This window comes from Drosophila tropicalis, unplaced genomic scaffold (genome assembly GCF_018151085.1).
Source record: "Drosophila tropicalis isolate 14030-0801.00 unplaced genomic scaffold, ASM1815108v1 contig_867, whole genome shotgun sequence".
Taxonomy (NCBI): Eukaryota; Metazoa; Arthropoda; class Insecta; order Diptera; family Drosophilidae; genus Drosophila; species Drosophila tropicalis.
Genome location: NW_027173362.1, coordinates 2,912,801 through 2,928,495, shown reverse-complemented (window position 1 = coordinate 2,928,495; position 15,695 = coordinate 2,912,801). Strand labels below are relative to the sequence as shown.

Sequence of the window (15,695 nt, the reverse complement as noted above, 5' to 3'; positions counted from 1 at the left end):
ACAATTTTGAATATTTTTGGATTGTACTTGGATTGGATTTAGAATTTGTTTTCCACAACTTGGACTGCTTCTTGCTTACTTTTGGAACAGATTTCCCCGCCTAGATCCGCCTTTGTGATAATAAGATCTTGTACACATTTATGAGATAGACAACATTTCGTTTTTTTCGTATGTCGATAATGGACTACTAAATATTTAAGTTACATTTGTTTAAAAAAATATTTGCCTAAACACACCGAATGAATGAATGGCCTTTCGGTCGTGTTTGGGTTTTCATTTTGTTTGATTTTGTTAGCTCTGACTTTCGTTCAACAATGTTTGCGTTACTACAAAATACCATAATATTAATAATAATAATGATAATAATAATAATTAGGTATATGTATATATATGTAGATAATATATATATACATATATATTAGATATATGTCCGTATGCCCATTATTATTTGCCTAAGAGACGATCCTAACCCGAACAGGCAGTGCACAACGGTTTGTTATCCTCGACGGCGAACGTGCTGGCCGTAATGGCCGAGGCGCATTTCTGGAATCAATTGCAGACTTGGGATTAGCATTTACATAGTTGGAGCTGAGTCCAAGTACATACCTTGCATTTAAAGCATTCCCGATGCCATTTGGCATTTAGAGCCACAATTGCATTCTCCGTTATGGGCAGTCCGCAGCCGGCACAACGAGCCGCAAAAAGTTGCTCAAAGTCCACACGACAATAGGGTTTGCCATCGCGCTCATAGAACGAGGTGCCCACCAGGGGTTTCTTGCATGGTCCGCCACATACGAAGCATTCCTCGTGCCAACTCTGATCCATGGCCTTAATTGTTCGCTGCAAACAATAAAATAAGAAAATAGTCAAATTAATAGCATACTTTTCAGCTGATTTGCCAAATTTAGTTTTTGTGTAATCAAAAGCAAAGCCAAACAAAAGGCGGCCATCAAATGAGCTTACAATTGTCAATACATTTATGATAGAGTAAAAATATTCATTTTATCGTCTTGTTCTAGAATACTTAGATTCAAAAGACTTCTAAATGATTTAGTCTCTTGCATAGGGTAACTGATAAGTATAGTCTTTTTTGTTGTTGCTAAATTTGTGATAAGTTTTTGAAATAACAATTTCATTACTCAAACTTTTAGCTTTTAAAATTAAGTGAGCTCTTAAAACAGTGACGGATCAGGATGTTTAGTATCGTACAGTACATTATGGGCAATCGAAAAACTCACTTCTCAAAAACCTATAAAGAACTTTGAGACATTTTCCAGGCTTAATACACACAAAAATGTTCCGTTTGCATACTTTTAGGCATTATCATCAACGGTTCGAGCAAATTCATAAGAAATTTATTATCGTCTATAATTAGATAATAGAAGATTCGAAAATCTTTGATCCAGAAAAGATGACAAAGCACAAATTCGAAAAATTTATTTGCAATTGAGTTACAAATTTAGTCCAATTTTTTTTTAACAAGGGGTACAAATGCAAAAATATTTTCAATCTCTGAAAGATTGGTTCATTTGTTTATCCATTTTAGTTAAAAAATTCTGAAAAACTATTAACTTTTGCGGTTTTTACAAGTGAAATAACCATTTAATGGTTTTAGACTTAATTCAATTTTAAATGTTAGTTACAGTTATCGTTCCAAGCGGGACAAACAATGTCAAAGAATAGCAAAGTTTTCATGAATCATTAATTTAGTCAATTTTTTGAGTATTCTGAAGATTAATGTTTTTGTTTTAAAGTTACAATAATATCTTTCAAGTAATATTGCCTAAGCAAAATGGGAGGAAACAACAAATTTTGTTTGAAAAATTATATTTAACTCCCAACAAACTGAATTTTCACCAAAAAGTATTGCTCGAAAATAGTTAGGATCGTATTAGTTTGAATTCCCAACTACTATTAGCCTTGAACACATGGATTCTTTAGCGAAGTGTGCTCATGATTGTACTTGGTGCTTCCTGAGATAGCTATAAAGACAACCTGCTCACCTCCTTGTGCTGTCTATGATTGAAAATCCCATAAATTAATAAGATTTATTGACTAGTTATGATTATTTTGAACACATGTTGGTTGATTGATGGTTGATCTCCTGCTCGAATTATGTTTTGTTGAAAGAAATTAACAAACGAAACCCCTCCCTGCGAGAAATGGTCCAAAAACATTCCCCATTTCGAGAAAAGAAAAACAAAATGCCAAATCAATTACATTTAACTAAAACAACTATTGAACTAAAGACTAAATGCCTTTGACCCTTTGTTTTGTTAGGTCCACTTTGATCTCGATATAAGAAAAAAGTACCAAGAGATTTCAGTTTTTATAACGACAATCATTGGTCGTCATTTCATTGGTCTAGTATATTTTAGACCTGCATCAACCTATTCGAAAGCATCTGTTGCTATTAAGTTAACTCAAAATAATTGAAATGAAATTCATAATTGCCAGCAATATTTGTTTAGTTTTTCCTCCTTTTTTTCTAGTTTCCAAGAACTGCATTTCAGTTTTAGCTATTTCCTCAATCAAAATGATGATAAACACTTGAGTGAGATGCATTTATATTGTATTTACTATATATGTGTGTATGTAGATACGATAGTATCTATAAGTGAATGCCTTGATGTACATACATTACAAGGCATTATAGCGTATCAAGACAAATGTTGACAATATTAATTACATTGGGGCTCATAAAGTGCCAAAGTTTATGACAAACAGACGACAATTGCCCATGCCGATGACTATGACTATGACGTTGCCTATGACTATATCTATGACGATGTGGATGTGGATGTTGATGTTGATGTTAATGAAGTTGAGCAACTGCGTCTTATCAAAATAAAATATGATAATATTCAAATACTAACCTCTAGGATGGGCTGTTTGCAACCGAAACAGGTGCCCGAATAGTTTTGGACAAAGCAATCAGAGCATACCGGTTCACCGTTTTGTATATTGAATGTGGAATCGGTAATTGGCTTTTGGCAATCCTTGCAGACAAAATGCTCCGGATGCCAAGTCTTGCCCAGAGCCGTAATGATGCGTTGCTGGATGACCTCATTGCACTTGTGACACACCGAAGCTGGCTCAGACTGTTGAGGAAAATTAAAAACCAAAGAAAGTATGTTGAATTATATATAGATCTGGGAAGTCAAAAACCGCAGATAGAAAACAAAAAAGTCAAAGATTCTAAATGAGTGACAAACGATCAAGAGTTTACGTAATCCAATCTAAATGACATAAACCGCAAGCAAGCTCAAATAAAACCAAGTAAGAATTATCACACAAGTAATAGAAATATATATATAAACATGTATATAAATGGGTACATAATACATATATAAGTATATATACTGATGATGTGCCTCATCAGCATTAAATCATTTATAAAATTCATATTATACAACAAGTAATGACCCAAGTGAGTTAAAATGATGGCTATAAAACTTTGAGCTTAAAACAAATGCACATAAATACATATATACACACATATGTACCTACATACATATATATAAATATGTTTATATATGTTAATAAATTACAAAAGTTCATGAACTTTTCTCTGCCCCTTGGGTTATTGAACTTTGTTAATATCTCAAATTTCAAAATGTTCAAGTTTGGCTTAAGCCTAAGATAAATTGATATTTGTCACTAAAGATTCATTCATTATGAAGGTTCTAGCCAAGTTGCAAACCCAAGAGCAAAAAGAGTGGACAGAATGAAACAATGACTCTGGGGAGGCTAGGGGCTGAAGAGAGAGAGAGAGAGGGGGAATTTTGGTCCGATTTTTACTGATAACACCGGCCAATACATTGAAACAAAACTAAAACTCATAAAAATTCATCGAAAACAAACATGCGAAAAATGGAAATAAAGTTAAATGGCAGCAGATCGTAAATTTTGCCAATTTGCACGCTCACTTGCAGCTCCACACCCCTTCCCCACCCCCACTGGCCACATTTCTATCAGTTGGCAACACTACCATCTTTCCATGACCTCCCTCTCTTTTTCTTTCTGTTGTTTCTTGGTTGCAATATATGTATGTATGTGGGTGGGTGGGTGGCTGATCATCGGTTGATTGGCGTATGGGGTTAGCCTGGTGATGGTGGTGGTGGTGCTAGTGGTGCTGCTGCTATATGAGTGGGCGAGTTCTTGACTTTGTTTTATTTACATTTTGCCGAAAAAATTACAATTTGTTCAAATTAAACGCACATTAAATTTATTTCGGGCCACTTTACGGGCTGCTTCTTGCTCTTGGTTTTCCATTTTTTTTTTTTTTTTCATTTTGTTTTGTTTTGTTTTTGTTTGCTTCTTTTGCTTATATTCAAGTTTTGTGCGCCAGATGTACATATGTACATACATATATGGAAACAACTATAACTACAACAAAATTTTGCATAGAACGAAGAGGCGACGTCTCACTTAGATCATCGCTAGAGTTAGAATTGAATTAAACAAACACGCACCGAGAGAGTAAGAGAAGGAGAATTGAAGATACACTGAGAAAGAGAAGTGCCAAGTCAATAAAGGCGGAAGGTGGACGGCGAACGGCGAAAGGTGCCAGGCAGGTGGGGGGCTATGCCAAGGGTTATACACTAACACACTATGCTAAATTACAGTTTGTTTCTCTCTTCTTCTTCTTTTTTTTTTACTAATCGCACTGCTTCTCTTTTGGCAGCACAAACGACAGCATTAAGAAATTAAAGCAATTAAAGAACACAAAAAAAAAAATTAAGAAAAAATGTTTAGCACTTAATGGGAAACAAACAAACAAAAAATGAAACAAACAAATATGAATCGACAACGAATATTGTATGCTCTTTCAAACTCTGTCCAAAATAGAAGTAAATAACAAATATTTATACAGGACACAGCGAACTGAAATCGTTTAATTGGTTAACCAAATCTATTTCTATATTTGCCATCGTTTTAAAGTCTTCTTAATCAAAATATATATCAATTATTATCAGATTAGTATATATAATGGTAATAAATGTCTCTTTCGAAATTAGTTTTTCCAAATTTAAGTTGGATTTCTAAAGTGAAATGATGAAACAAAGGCCCCTTAAAGTATGCCATAAGCTGATTTAGTATTCATTATTTTGCTTAAGGGATTTTTGGACTTGTGCTTATTGCATACTTTTGGGGGCATATATTCCCCATTTTGACCCCTCAAGACACGCCTATGAACCCACAAACATATGTTCCGGTTTATTTGCTTTTTGTTTTTGTCGTTCACACTTTAATATGCTAACAAAAAATCTCCAATAACAAACCTTGCCACGATTTTTGCCCCCCTTCTATAGCCTGGACTGCAGCTGTTTATACCCATATATATATATATATATATATACATATATATATTATATGTGTGGATGCATGTATTGGGCAAATTGTTAAATGTTGACTTGCATTTCTTATCAGTTAATTGCATAGAAACAGAAACTACAACAACAATAAAAAGGTCATACAAAATTTGCAAAAATACTATATGTATATACTCATGAATATATATGAATGTATATATGTATATACAGATGAATACCATTTGAATTGGAGCAACAATAATGGAAAACAAATTGATTTTGTTTCGTCTTCTCCCCTTTTGTTGTTTGTTTTATTGTTTTTGAATTTGCGATAATTAAAATATTGAGTGCATGAATCATTAGGAATCTGTGTGAAGAGTGTGCAACTTAGGGATCATGGGAGGGGCGGGAAGGGTGGAAAAGCAAAAAGTGTGAATCAATCAAAGGTTGTCAATCAATATGAATTAATAATTTGTTCTTATATCCAACAAAAAATAGAAAATAAATAGAAAAGCAAATGAAAAATTCAATGTTCCACAGTGCGTATGCTCAATGTGAATTTTCTTTTATTTGTTAGAAAATGTTTTGACAATTTCACACTGTTCGAGTCAGTTTATTATGGTTTTTTGCTTATCCCCCTATATAAATTTATATTTAGTTCTTGGTGATATCATAGGGAAACCAGTTTTAATCTCATCTAAATTGATATATTGATTTAACGATTTATCACTCGAAAAAGTGCAACAAATGTGAGAGGACGAGGAAGAGAAACACTTTATACGAATATTATCATCAATTAAGATATTTTTGGCAACCTTCTCTTCTCTTCCCCCCGCCTCTAATCTTTTGAAACGTCAACTATGAGTAATAAAATATCGATCACCGAATTGGATCACCTGTCCCGTAAGCATGGTTCACCATAAATGTAGCTTTGAAATCGCATTAAATCTTTTGCATAAATCAGTCAACATTTCTGCAATCTTGATCTTTTGAAAAGCCATAGGCACATAACAACAAAGTGAATGAAAAATAATTCACAAGGAACATTATGCCTAGAGAAATGGTATATGGAAGTCTCCAAAATTATGTAAGTGATTAAGAGTAAGACAGATTTCAATAATGTTAACTACATATACATATACATAAGTGATCAGCATCAATAGTCAAGTAGATATATTCATGTCTGTCTGTCTGATCTCAAAACTTATATGAGCTATGGCCAAGAAACTTGGTATATGGACTCGTTAACGATTTGGGATATCCTAGTATTTTAGGATAATCTTTTCAAAACTCCGGAATGTACTTAAGACTAGAATGGTGTCATTAAATATCGTTCAGAATTGAGAGCTATAACGTGTTTGAATATTCGAAAGATAGCCTTACATGACAACAACATTGCCTCAAAAAGAAATGTCACATCTCCTAAAGTATTTTAAGTTTCAAAAACCCTTTTTGAAGACAATATAAATACTAAATACCAAGCTTATAGGCTTTTCATATGAATCTTATTAAAACTATAAACGTAGTTCAACTAGAGAGAGAGTAGTTTAAATGTTTGTGTTAAAATCAGGGAATTGAGGACTAACTTCATTCTGTGCGAATAATAATATTGTAAATACTCCAAACTTAAACGTTCGTTTGAGCAGTCAAAAGACTATTTTAATGCCAAAACCAGTTGCGAATTATAACTCATTGCTTTGTGTTTGTGTATCGAGAGAGTTTTCACTGTACACAGTTTAAAATTGATTACCAAAACATGACTTTAAGCATTAAATATCTGAATCATTGCAAATATAAAACAATTATTACAAACAATTTATAAAATGTAATTTGTTTTTATGACGGCATTGACAAAAAAAGAAGAAGAAGAACAACAAAAAGTAAAAATGGTTAATAACATAATGAGAATAAGAAAAAATCATTTGTTGTTTCGCATTTTATCAGGCAGATGATTTATATTGTGCTCATTTTATTAATCAGACTTAGTTTTGCTAGAGGGAGGGGAGGCGGGGGGGGGGCTAAGATTTAGACTGATGGATTTGGTGTAAAAATGATGTCAGAGTTTGGACTTTTATTTGCTTCTTGTAGTTTTCTTTCTTAATTTGTTTTTGTTTTTTTATATGGTTGTCCTCCACTCATCTCAACTGAATGAACGAATGAATGAATTGAATGAGTGAATGAATGAGTGAATGAAAGTTGAGAGACTTTTGAGAGTTGCCCACACAAAATCGAAAATAAAAATTGAAATTGGAAATTCAGGGAGGTGGGAGGGAGATAGAGCAGCGGCAGCAAACACTTGGCGAACTCTTCAAATTGTTTTTGGTTTTTGTTGTTGTTGTTGTTGTTTAGTATGGCAATTAACATAAATACTAATAAGGCAAACCAAAGTCATTTGTGCGTGAGGTTTTTTGTGTGTGTGTTTTTGTGTGTATTTTTTGGGTAGGCAGCTCATAAAAACGGCGTTAGATGACAGTTTGTTTGGTTGGTTTAGTTTGTAACACTCTAAAAATTCCACGCACACTCGTCTGTTATGAATCTTGCACATGGTTGGTGTTTAGACACTTTAGAAACAAAAAACAGAGGAAAAAAAGGCAGCATATTGAAAAATGAAATGAAATGAAATGAGCAATAAAAGCGTTTTTGGGGAAGGCGGCGGCTGGCCAATGCGGCGTATGAGCAATACACAATCGCAACCTGTTTGCCTACGCCCACAACGAATCATAACCATACGACGATCCAAACGGATCGAAGGGAGATTGGTGGCGGAAGGGAGGGAGGCTAGCAGCTCCAGCTGGGGGGCACCAGAGCAGCCAACAAGGCGACGACCCGCCAGCTAGCCGGTTGGAAAGCATTTGAATTAGGTTTGAAATTTAATGTTTTTTTTAATTTTTTTCTTCTTCGTTTTGTTTCCTTGCCTTTGACTTTTTTCCACTGTGATTTATGTATGTTTTTAGTTGTATTTCATTTATTTACTTACCATTTTGTTGGTGTCGCTTTTGTTTTAGTGTTGAAATTTATACTTTAAACAGCAAAAACAACAAAACAAAATGTTATATATATTTATAGGTAATGTAATATATTATTTTCATTGGTATCCATTAATCACCCAAACGAAAACATTAACAAAATTGGGAGAGAGAGAGAGACAGAGAGAGAGAGAGAGGGAGGAAAAGAAAAGAAATTCTACAATCACTTGAAACAAGTTTTCGACAAAATTATTTATAAAGTGCTTAGGTACACCTCGATCTTGGATATAAATGATTTCTATTTCAATGGAAGCTATTTAGCTAAAACAGATAACAAACATACTTAACACTCTCTGTTTAACTATATAACTTTGTATTCTAACTACGAGAAATATCAAATATCAGAAAGAATTAATGATGACTATATATGTATATCTGATGCTGTTCTATCTATAGTGAGGTCTTGAAAAGTAGAAGATCGAATTGAATGGCATAGTCCCATCTTAACGGGTAGAAGGGAAAGACTCAAGAGACTAACTTCTTAAGCACATCTGGTATAAGGTCTAGACTTTTTCTCGATTTACGATTGAGTTTCCTGTCAACATTTTTGTATGAATTGATGTTTCCCTTTTTGCCCTGGAAAAATCTCTCATAAATTGTGTGTGTGTGTGTGTTTTTTCGTTTTCGTTTTCTATTAATGGACTAATTAACAATAATTTCCATTGCTCCGAAAATAATCATTTCTTATTTTGCATTTCTTTCTGTATAGTCTTGATTTTTGGCCTTTGGTTTTTGTTTTTTTTTTTTTTTTTTTTTGTTCCATCCAATTCATTTGTTGTTGGTATAAATTTCAGTTAATAAACGGGCAAGAAAAGAACACAAAATAACAAAACAGAAAAAACAAGAGGAGACCACTAACCGATAGAAGCCGCGAATCGCGAACCACAGAGAGAGAGAGGGAGAGAAAGGAAACAACAAATCGACGAACTGAACCGGCGAACGTCGACCAAGAAACTGAAACTGAAACTAAAACGCCGCAGCTGCTGCCAAGCAGAGCAGAGAGACGTCGCAGTCGCAGTCGCAGCCGCAGACGACGTTGGCGTTGGACGTCTAAGCAAGAGAAACACGCCAACACCAATGGAGGAGCACCAGGAACTAAGGTCCGAGGGTATGGGGCGTCGTCGTCAGATGGGGGCGCGCAGGCGCCGCGATGCCGCACAAACATTTGGCCAACAGCAGCAAACGAACGTCTCTAGAGCCAAATGGGGCACAGAGGGCTCCAAGACGGGGAAAAGCCTGGCAGTGGTGAGACCACAACACAGTCATGGATCGGGAGTCGGTTCAACGCTTGCGGGCGGCGGTGGAGGGATGTGACCAAGCAAACCAAAACTCGGACTCCCGTACTCACATCTCGATCGGCATTTGGTCGCAGTTATGTGGCACCCATAGTCAATCCGCCGGCCACTAAGACGACACGTCAGACGCGTTACAGGTCGGTCAAGGCCAAAGTGGACAGTCATCTGTGTCCGGTCATTAGTAATATGTCATCGAGGATGCCGGTTGCCGACAAGAACAATAAACCGCTGACCGCAGCTCATGAGCAATTGGAATTGTTGCTGAATCAAATCGAACAGAGTAACGATCCAGTGTCCCATATACCGCGCCGCCGATCCAACCAAGCCCACCCCAGTAAGCGAACGATGCGTAGACCCATGGATCAACGTCCTATGCCGCCAGCTCCAGCTGCGTCGCCCACGATGACTGCACGTCGTGGTGGCAATCTAGAGATGGCATCCACCGTCCCATCCACCGAGACGGCGCTGCGTTCCCTTAAAATTCTCGATGTGCACACTGGTTCATTCATTAGCTATGAGGAGTCGTTGCGCCGGCATCCCGCGCCCAGTCCCGGTCGCAGTCCCAAACCAATCCAGGCAACTTCTTCCACAGTTCCCGCCCTGCCTAATGTGCCGCTAGTCCATAATCCTCAGTTACTGCCACAGGCCAAACGGGATGCCCTAGTCCAGCTGCTGTCACGGGCCGAGCAACATGACAAAGGCATTGTGGATATTTTACGTAGTTCACCGTGTCACGATCCATCCCGGGAAACCATGCGCATGATGCTGCAAATGCTGTGAGTATAATACCCTATCTTTAAGTCCCAAGAACTCCATAATCTTTGACTTGCAAAGGGCCCCAACAATTGACAAGTTTTCATGTAACTTTACACTCCTGGGCATTTCAATAAGGCACCCTTAAATTTGTTTCCTAAAATCGGAAATTGTTTAACTTTAGAATTAGATTTTTCGGATCCTTTTTCCTTACTTTTCATGATCAAATCAATATTTTATAAAATCATTAATACTGACGATTTAGGTTAATAAGTTTCATTTGTTTATTTGCAACTTTAAAAAGTTTAATTTGTAGTTTTAGTTTGTAAAATTATAAGCTAATCGATTAAAATCTGACGAGTCTTGGAGGCTTAAGTTGAGATTAAGTTTGTGATTAGAAACGAAATGCTGTTGCTTACAAAGTGTTCTATTCAAGTGGTGGGGAGTGTGCAAGACCGAAGATGATGGACTTATCGAGCCAACATTATTTGCTAAGCTCATTTGATCCAGAATCTCATAGGGCATGTTCAGTGTGCAGTGGTGTGTGGCAAATCTATTGATAAAATGAATATACCCTTTTCTCCACGGGTTTTTGAAGAAACTTTGTGAATCCAAATGATGTCATCGTCAGCTGCGTGCTCGGAGTGCTCCCTCTCTCACTCTATATATTTCTCCCACATACATACCTTCATTTGGCTGGATTTATGTTTGGATGTGTGTGTGTGTGTATTGACAGCAGCTGACGCCATCGTCGCTGACGTCGCAGTCGACGTTGCTGTTGCCATCGGCTGCGCTGCTTGGGGCTTGGGGAGTTACTCACCCAGCAACGACTCCCAAAAACCCAAAAAGCCAAGTTCGCTAGCGTTTGCGAAAATTTTTTGTATTTCTGTTTTCTTCGTCTCTCTAACCCTCTCTCCCTCTCTCTCGTTCTCTCCATTGCACTCTCTCGCACTCTCACTCTCCCTATGCTGTATGCCCTTCTCCATAAATATATCTCAATTGACTGTTTTGGTTTTCGTTTGCCGATTAGAAGTCTATTTTTCTACCAAGTGCTACCAACTTTTTTTTTTTTAATTTATTATTTTTGTCAAATAATGCAATCACATATATGTATGTGCATATATGTATGTATATGTATAGGAGCTTTATTAAAAGTGCTGACAACTTGATTATCTTACGATTAACTCTTTTTAACTGGCATCGGAATTCAATAAACTCGTGTATAAGATACAGATACTACTTAAGCTCATTTTAAAGCTCTCACTATTCGCATTTATGTTTAGCCTTGTTTAGTTTCATGTCTCTTCTCCATCCAATTATGATATTTGGAATGAGATCAGTTTTCTTATACCATGGACCAATCCATTGGGTTAAATGATATATTAATGACACCAAATCTTCTCGGGGACCCGAAAAGATTTGGTATTAGGCCTCATGAGTTTTTAATCAATTGTCATATACTAATAATTTATTGAAAATGTTTAAAATCTATTTAGAAATTAAATTAATTTCCCAAATTACTTAAAAACTCGTATCCGGCACGGATTATGGCAGCGCGGGGCCTGTAGCAATTCAAATACCTACAAAAAAGTTTTCGGACAAATAATGTGTTTCTTAGACTGTATTTTCGTCAATTTTTAACTGATTACAAAAAGTTATCAATTTAGCATATTAAATACTTGGATATTTTAAAAAAATTAACTTTCACTCGAAAATTGCCAAAATTTTAGTTCTCGAGCTTTTTGAATACAGATGAATTTTTAAAATACTCAGAAAATAGACTAAATTAGAGCTTCATAAAATTTAGGTTTATTTGAATACTTTGCTTTATTACTTTCGAAAATCAATTAGAATTTGCCAAAATCCTATATTTTGATACAAGAATGGAGCGTTGAATTCAATTTTCAGTGATCTTATATCTAACAGATCTCTGATGGAGTGGGGCTCCTAGATCTCTCTGCTAATCCTGCAAATTAGAATATAGTTTTTAATGGCATACAATAGATTTTACTTATTTAAGTCATGTTACAGATAGAATGAATCTTATCTAATAAAGTTCAAATATTGAAAGATCAGCAGAAGTAGAAAAAAAGCAATTGGTGGGCATGGAAAAGTTCGTATAATGTCTTTCAATCTGCATTTAAATTTTGAAACCCATTTGAAAAGATCCTTCCTGAAATCGAATTCAATTAACTTTCGTATTGGAAAGTGGTCTTCTAAATTGCGTTATGGCCCTGCGCTGGCTTAATCCGGCACTGCTTTTTAGCAGAAAGCGTATGCAAAAGTCGTCAAATTTTTAACCTTTATCATAGTCATGACTTTTATGCCCATTAATAACACTTTTAGTTAAACTTGAACTTTTATTTTGATTATAATAACAGTTAACATAAGTACACATACATGCATACAAATAGTGTACACATACATACATATATATATATACATGTCTGTATATTTCGTTCTGCTAAGACTGTCAGAAGCTGTCAATCGTATGGCTTACTGCCTTATCAATTTTTATGGTGGAGACATCTGAGGCTTACGCATTATCTGCAGTCACTCATTTTTAGTTCAGTGTAGTTTGACTAACTAACTAGCCAAAAAAGAACCGAACAAATACTATTTCCCGAGTGTTGCTCGAATTGCAAACAGATTAAAATAGCAAATTTCTTAGTATCTACAAGTCGTCATCACATTTTTAACTAATATGAATAGGTCGCATAATCGTATACTATGATCGCTAATCGGCAACTAAATGAAATGGAACTCCTCTATGTATGTATGTATGTATGTAACCCACATAGCTTGCAGTTCTAAACGTCTTTGCTTTGCCCTTTCGTATTTTGTATTATACTTTTTTTTTACTTTTTGTTTTCTATTTTTGGTTCTTTTTTTTAGTTAAGTTTTGCTGCTGCGCTTTATTTGTTTGATCAATAAGTTTGCACCTCTTCCCGTAAGAGAAACCCTCGCATGTTCGCCTCTTGCCCACCATTATCTATATAAATACACACACACACACACACATATATGTGGGTATGCCAAAAAAGAAGGTTGCCTCATCGGCAATGCTCATCATACTGCTACTATATAGCTCTTGCCGCGGTGTTTATTAATTAATTCTTCAACTGAATTTCTTTTTGTTTTTTTTTTTTTTTAGTTTTGTTGTGTGTGTTTTTGGCTTCTCCATTTCCAAATTTGATTGTGTCATATTAATGTGGTGGGTTTGCTTTTTTTGGGGTGGCCAAAAATGATATTTAACCCTACAGTGGTCAACCCACCCACCTCCCCTAGGGAACCATCGATGCGACTCATACATACATACATAGGTGTTAAATGAATGCTTAACCATGTAAGGGTAGGGCTAATAGATTTTAATGCCTATGTTTATGAGGGGACCACCCATATATGTACATATATATAGTGTCAGCCGACTTCTTTTGACTAGTTGAAAGCTTTTGTATGAACAAACAAGTATCCAAGTGATTGCACATTATATGTACTTTATATACATATACTATAGTAGGTAGTTATATCCAACTGCAATAAACGACTTTAACAACTCAGCTCGTTAGGCGTAAATCAAAAATGAGAGATAGAACAAAACAAATATATACCTATAATTTGTATAACCGATGCAAATTGATATACCCTTTAAGCCGAGGTATCAAAATCCAATGACATTTGCATACACTGCTGAAACAACTAAGTGTTTAGAACATTTGCTTAGAACCTCTGGAACTAAAGAATACACAATGTAATTATAGATACAAATATGTATAATCAAAGTCCTATAGATATGTATTCGTGGGTATTCAAATTGGCATCCAAAAAGACAGAAATGGCTTATGTTAGAGTATGGCAAATTCATGTATAGTATTTTGGTTTTCTCCTATTTTTGACATTGGCCTTGAGATATGCCTGGGTGAGGGGTAAATGTTATGGGGGTGGGGGCATTAAAGGTCGTGACTAGTGTGCAATTCCCTTAGCGCGAAAATTGCGTGTCGGCAGTCTATATGAAACTTAATAGCCTCCCCTGACTACTTTACCCCATAACTCTTTATACATACGTATATGTACATATATGTTAATGATTTGTTTCCACTTTGCGCTTTTGTTGTCTATTTAGTCCCCTAAATCCTGGCGATTCGCCATATAGCGAAAAGTTCTGGGCCGGTCATCGATATCTGGAAGAGCGTCAGAAGCTGCATCAGCAACTTAAACCGGATGATATACGTTTCAAGGAAGTGAAGATCATACGTGAGCCGAATGGAGAAATATACCTCTCACGCACCTTGGAGGAGGAGCTGAAAGATGAGAAAATGGTGCTGGAATTCATGGAAGCCGAAATGAAGCGATTGGGCAAAGCTGTTGGAGATGGAGATCCGGATGACAAGGAGATGGCAAAACCTCTCAGCGAGCGCATAGAGCGGGCAATGCGAGAACGCGCTGAACTGGATGCGGAGAAGCAACGCATAAGTCACTTACGGGCCAAACATAATCGTTCGGAGATGAAAGAAACTCAAAAGGTGCCACAAACTGTTCAAAACATAAGCCAACAGGAGTCATCAAAAGCAGACACTTCTGAACCAAGCACCATTGAAGAATTGATACGGCAACGTGATCAGTTTAAGGCACAATGTCAACGTAGTTGCCTCTACAACAATCCCCACTGTTCCGAACCCTGGAAACTGTATGCCAAGTAAGTAGGACAACAATGTCTCTCATCCAAATTATGGCCAAATATTATGCAATTTCTTTACATAGTGTGGCCAAAAATATCAGTTCCGACCTTGTGGACTATATCGAAAGCGAATTCAATCGCAGTGTGGCAAATTATATCAAAGATTTTGTGGATAGCGAAACGCGTCTGTGATTTCTGCCTATCCTCCTTTGCCTCTTATCAACTGATTAACGTTACCTTATACACATTTAAATTGTCTAGCATATCAAACGTTTTATTTAAACGCAGAACTGACAAGTACATGTATACTGAGCCATTCCACAAATTTGCCTGTGTTTGCAAGTGAAATTGATTTAAAAGTATTGAGAAAATTCAAAACTAGAATTTACAATCAATTTAAGCAAATAACTACATAAATGTAAATTAATTTCAAATTAAATAAATTGTAGAATTTAAAAACCGAAACGAAACAGAAATTAAAATAGTTGAGGTACTTGTTAAACTAAACAGAAACACACAGTTTAAGGGTAGTCCATTTCATCTGAACGAGCATTGACCATTTTAATGCACAACCCGAAAAGTAGGCAGCAAAGAATGCTTTTTTCAGTGTTTGTATAATTGTAGGTAA

At 35.9% G+C, this 15,695-nt stretch overlaps 2 protein-coding genes across 2 annotated transcripts; one reads left to right on the top strand and one right to left on the bottom strand.

Moving 5' to 3' along the window:
- Nucleotides 1–137: 137 nt before the first annotated feature.
- LOC137583499 (transforming growth factor beta-1-induced transcript 1 protein) lies at nt 138–9,286 on the bottom strand. Its single transcript, XM_068298546.1, has 5 exons — nt 9,201–9,286; nt 8,293–8,334; nt 2,877–3,101; nt 607–840; nt 138–543 (listed from the first exon to the last, which is right to left on the bottom strand). Exons 2-5 carry the CDS (start codon nt 8,293–8,295, stop codon nt 466–468), a joined length of 540 nt encoding a protein of 179 aa, XP_068154647.1. The 5' UTR covers nt 8,296–8,334; nt 9,201–9,286; the 3' UTR covers nt 138–465.
- On the top strand, nt 8,958–15,531 carry LOC137583497 (uncharacterized). Its single transcript, XM_068298545.1, has 3 exons — nt 8,958–10,412; nt 14,513–15,085; nt 15,151–15,531. The coding sequence occupies exons 1-3, from the start codon at nt 9,544–9,546 to the stop codon at nt 15,257–15,259; spliced, it is 1,551 nt and encodes a 516-aa protein (XP_068154646.1). The 5' UTR covers nt 8,958–9,543; the 3' UTR covers nt 15,260–15,531.
- Nucleotides 15,532–15,695: the final 164 nt, after the last annotated feature.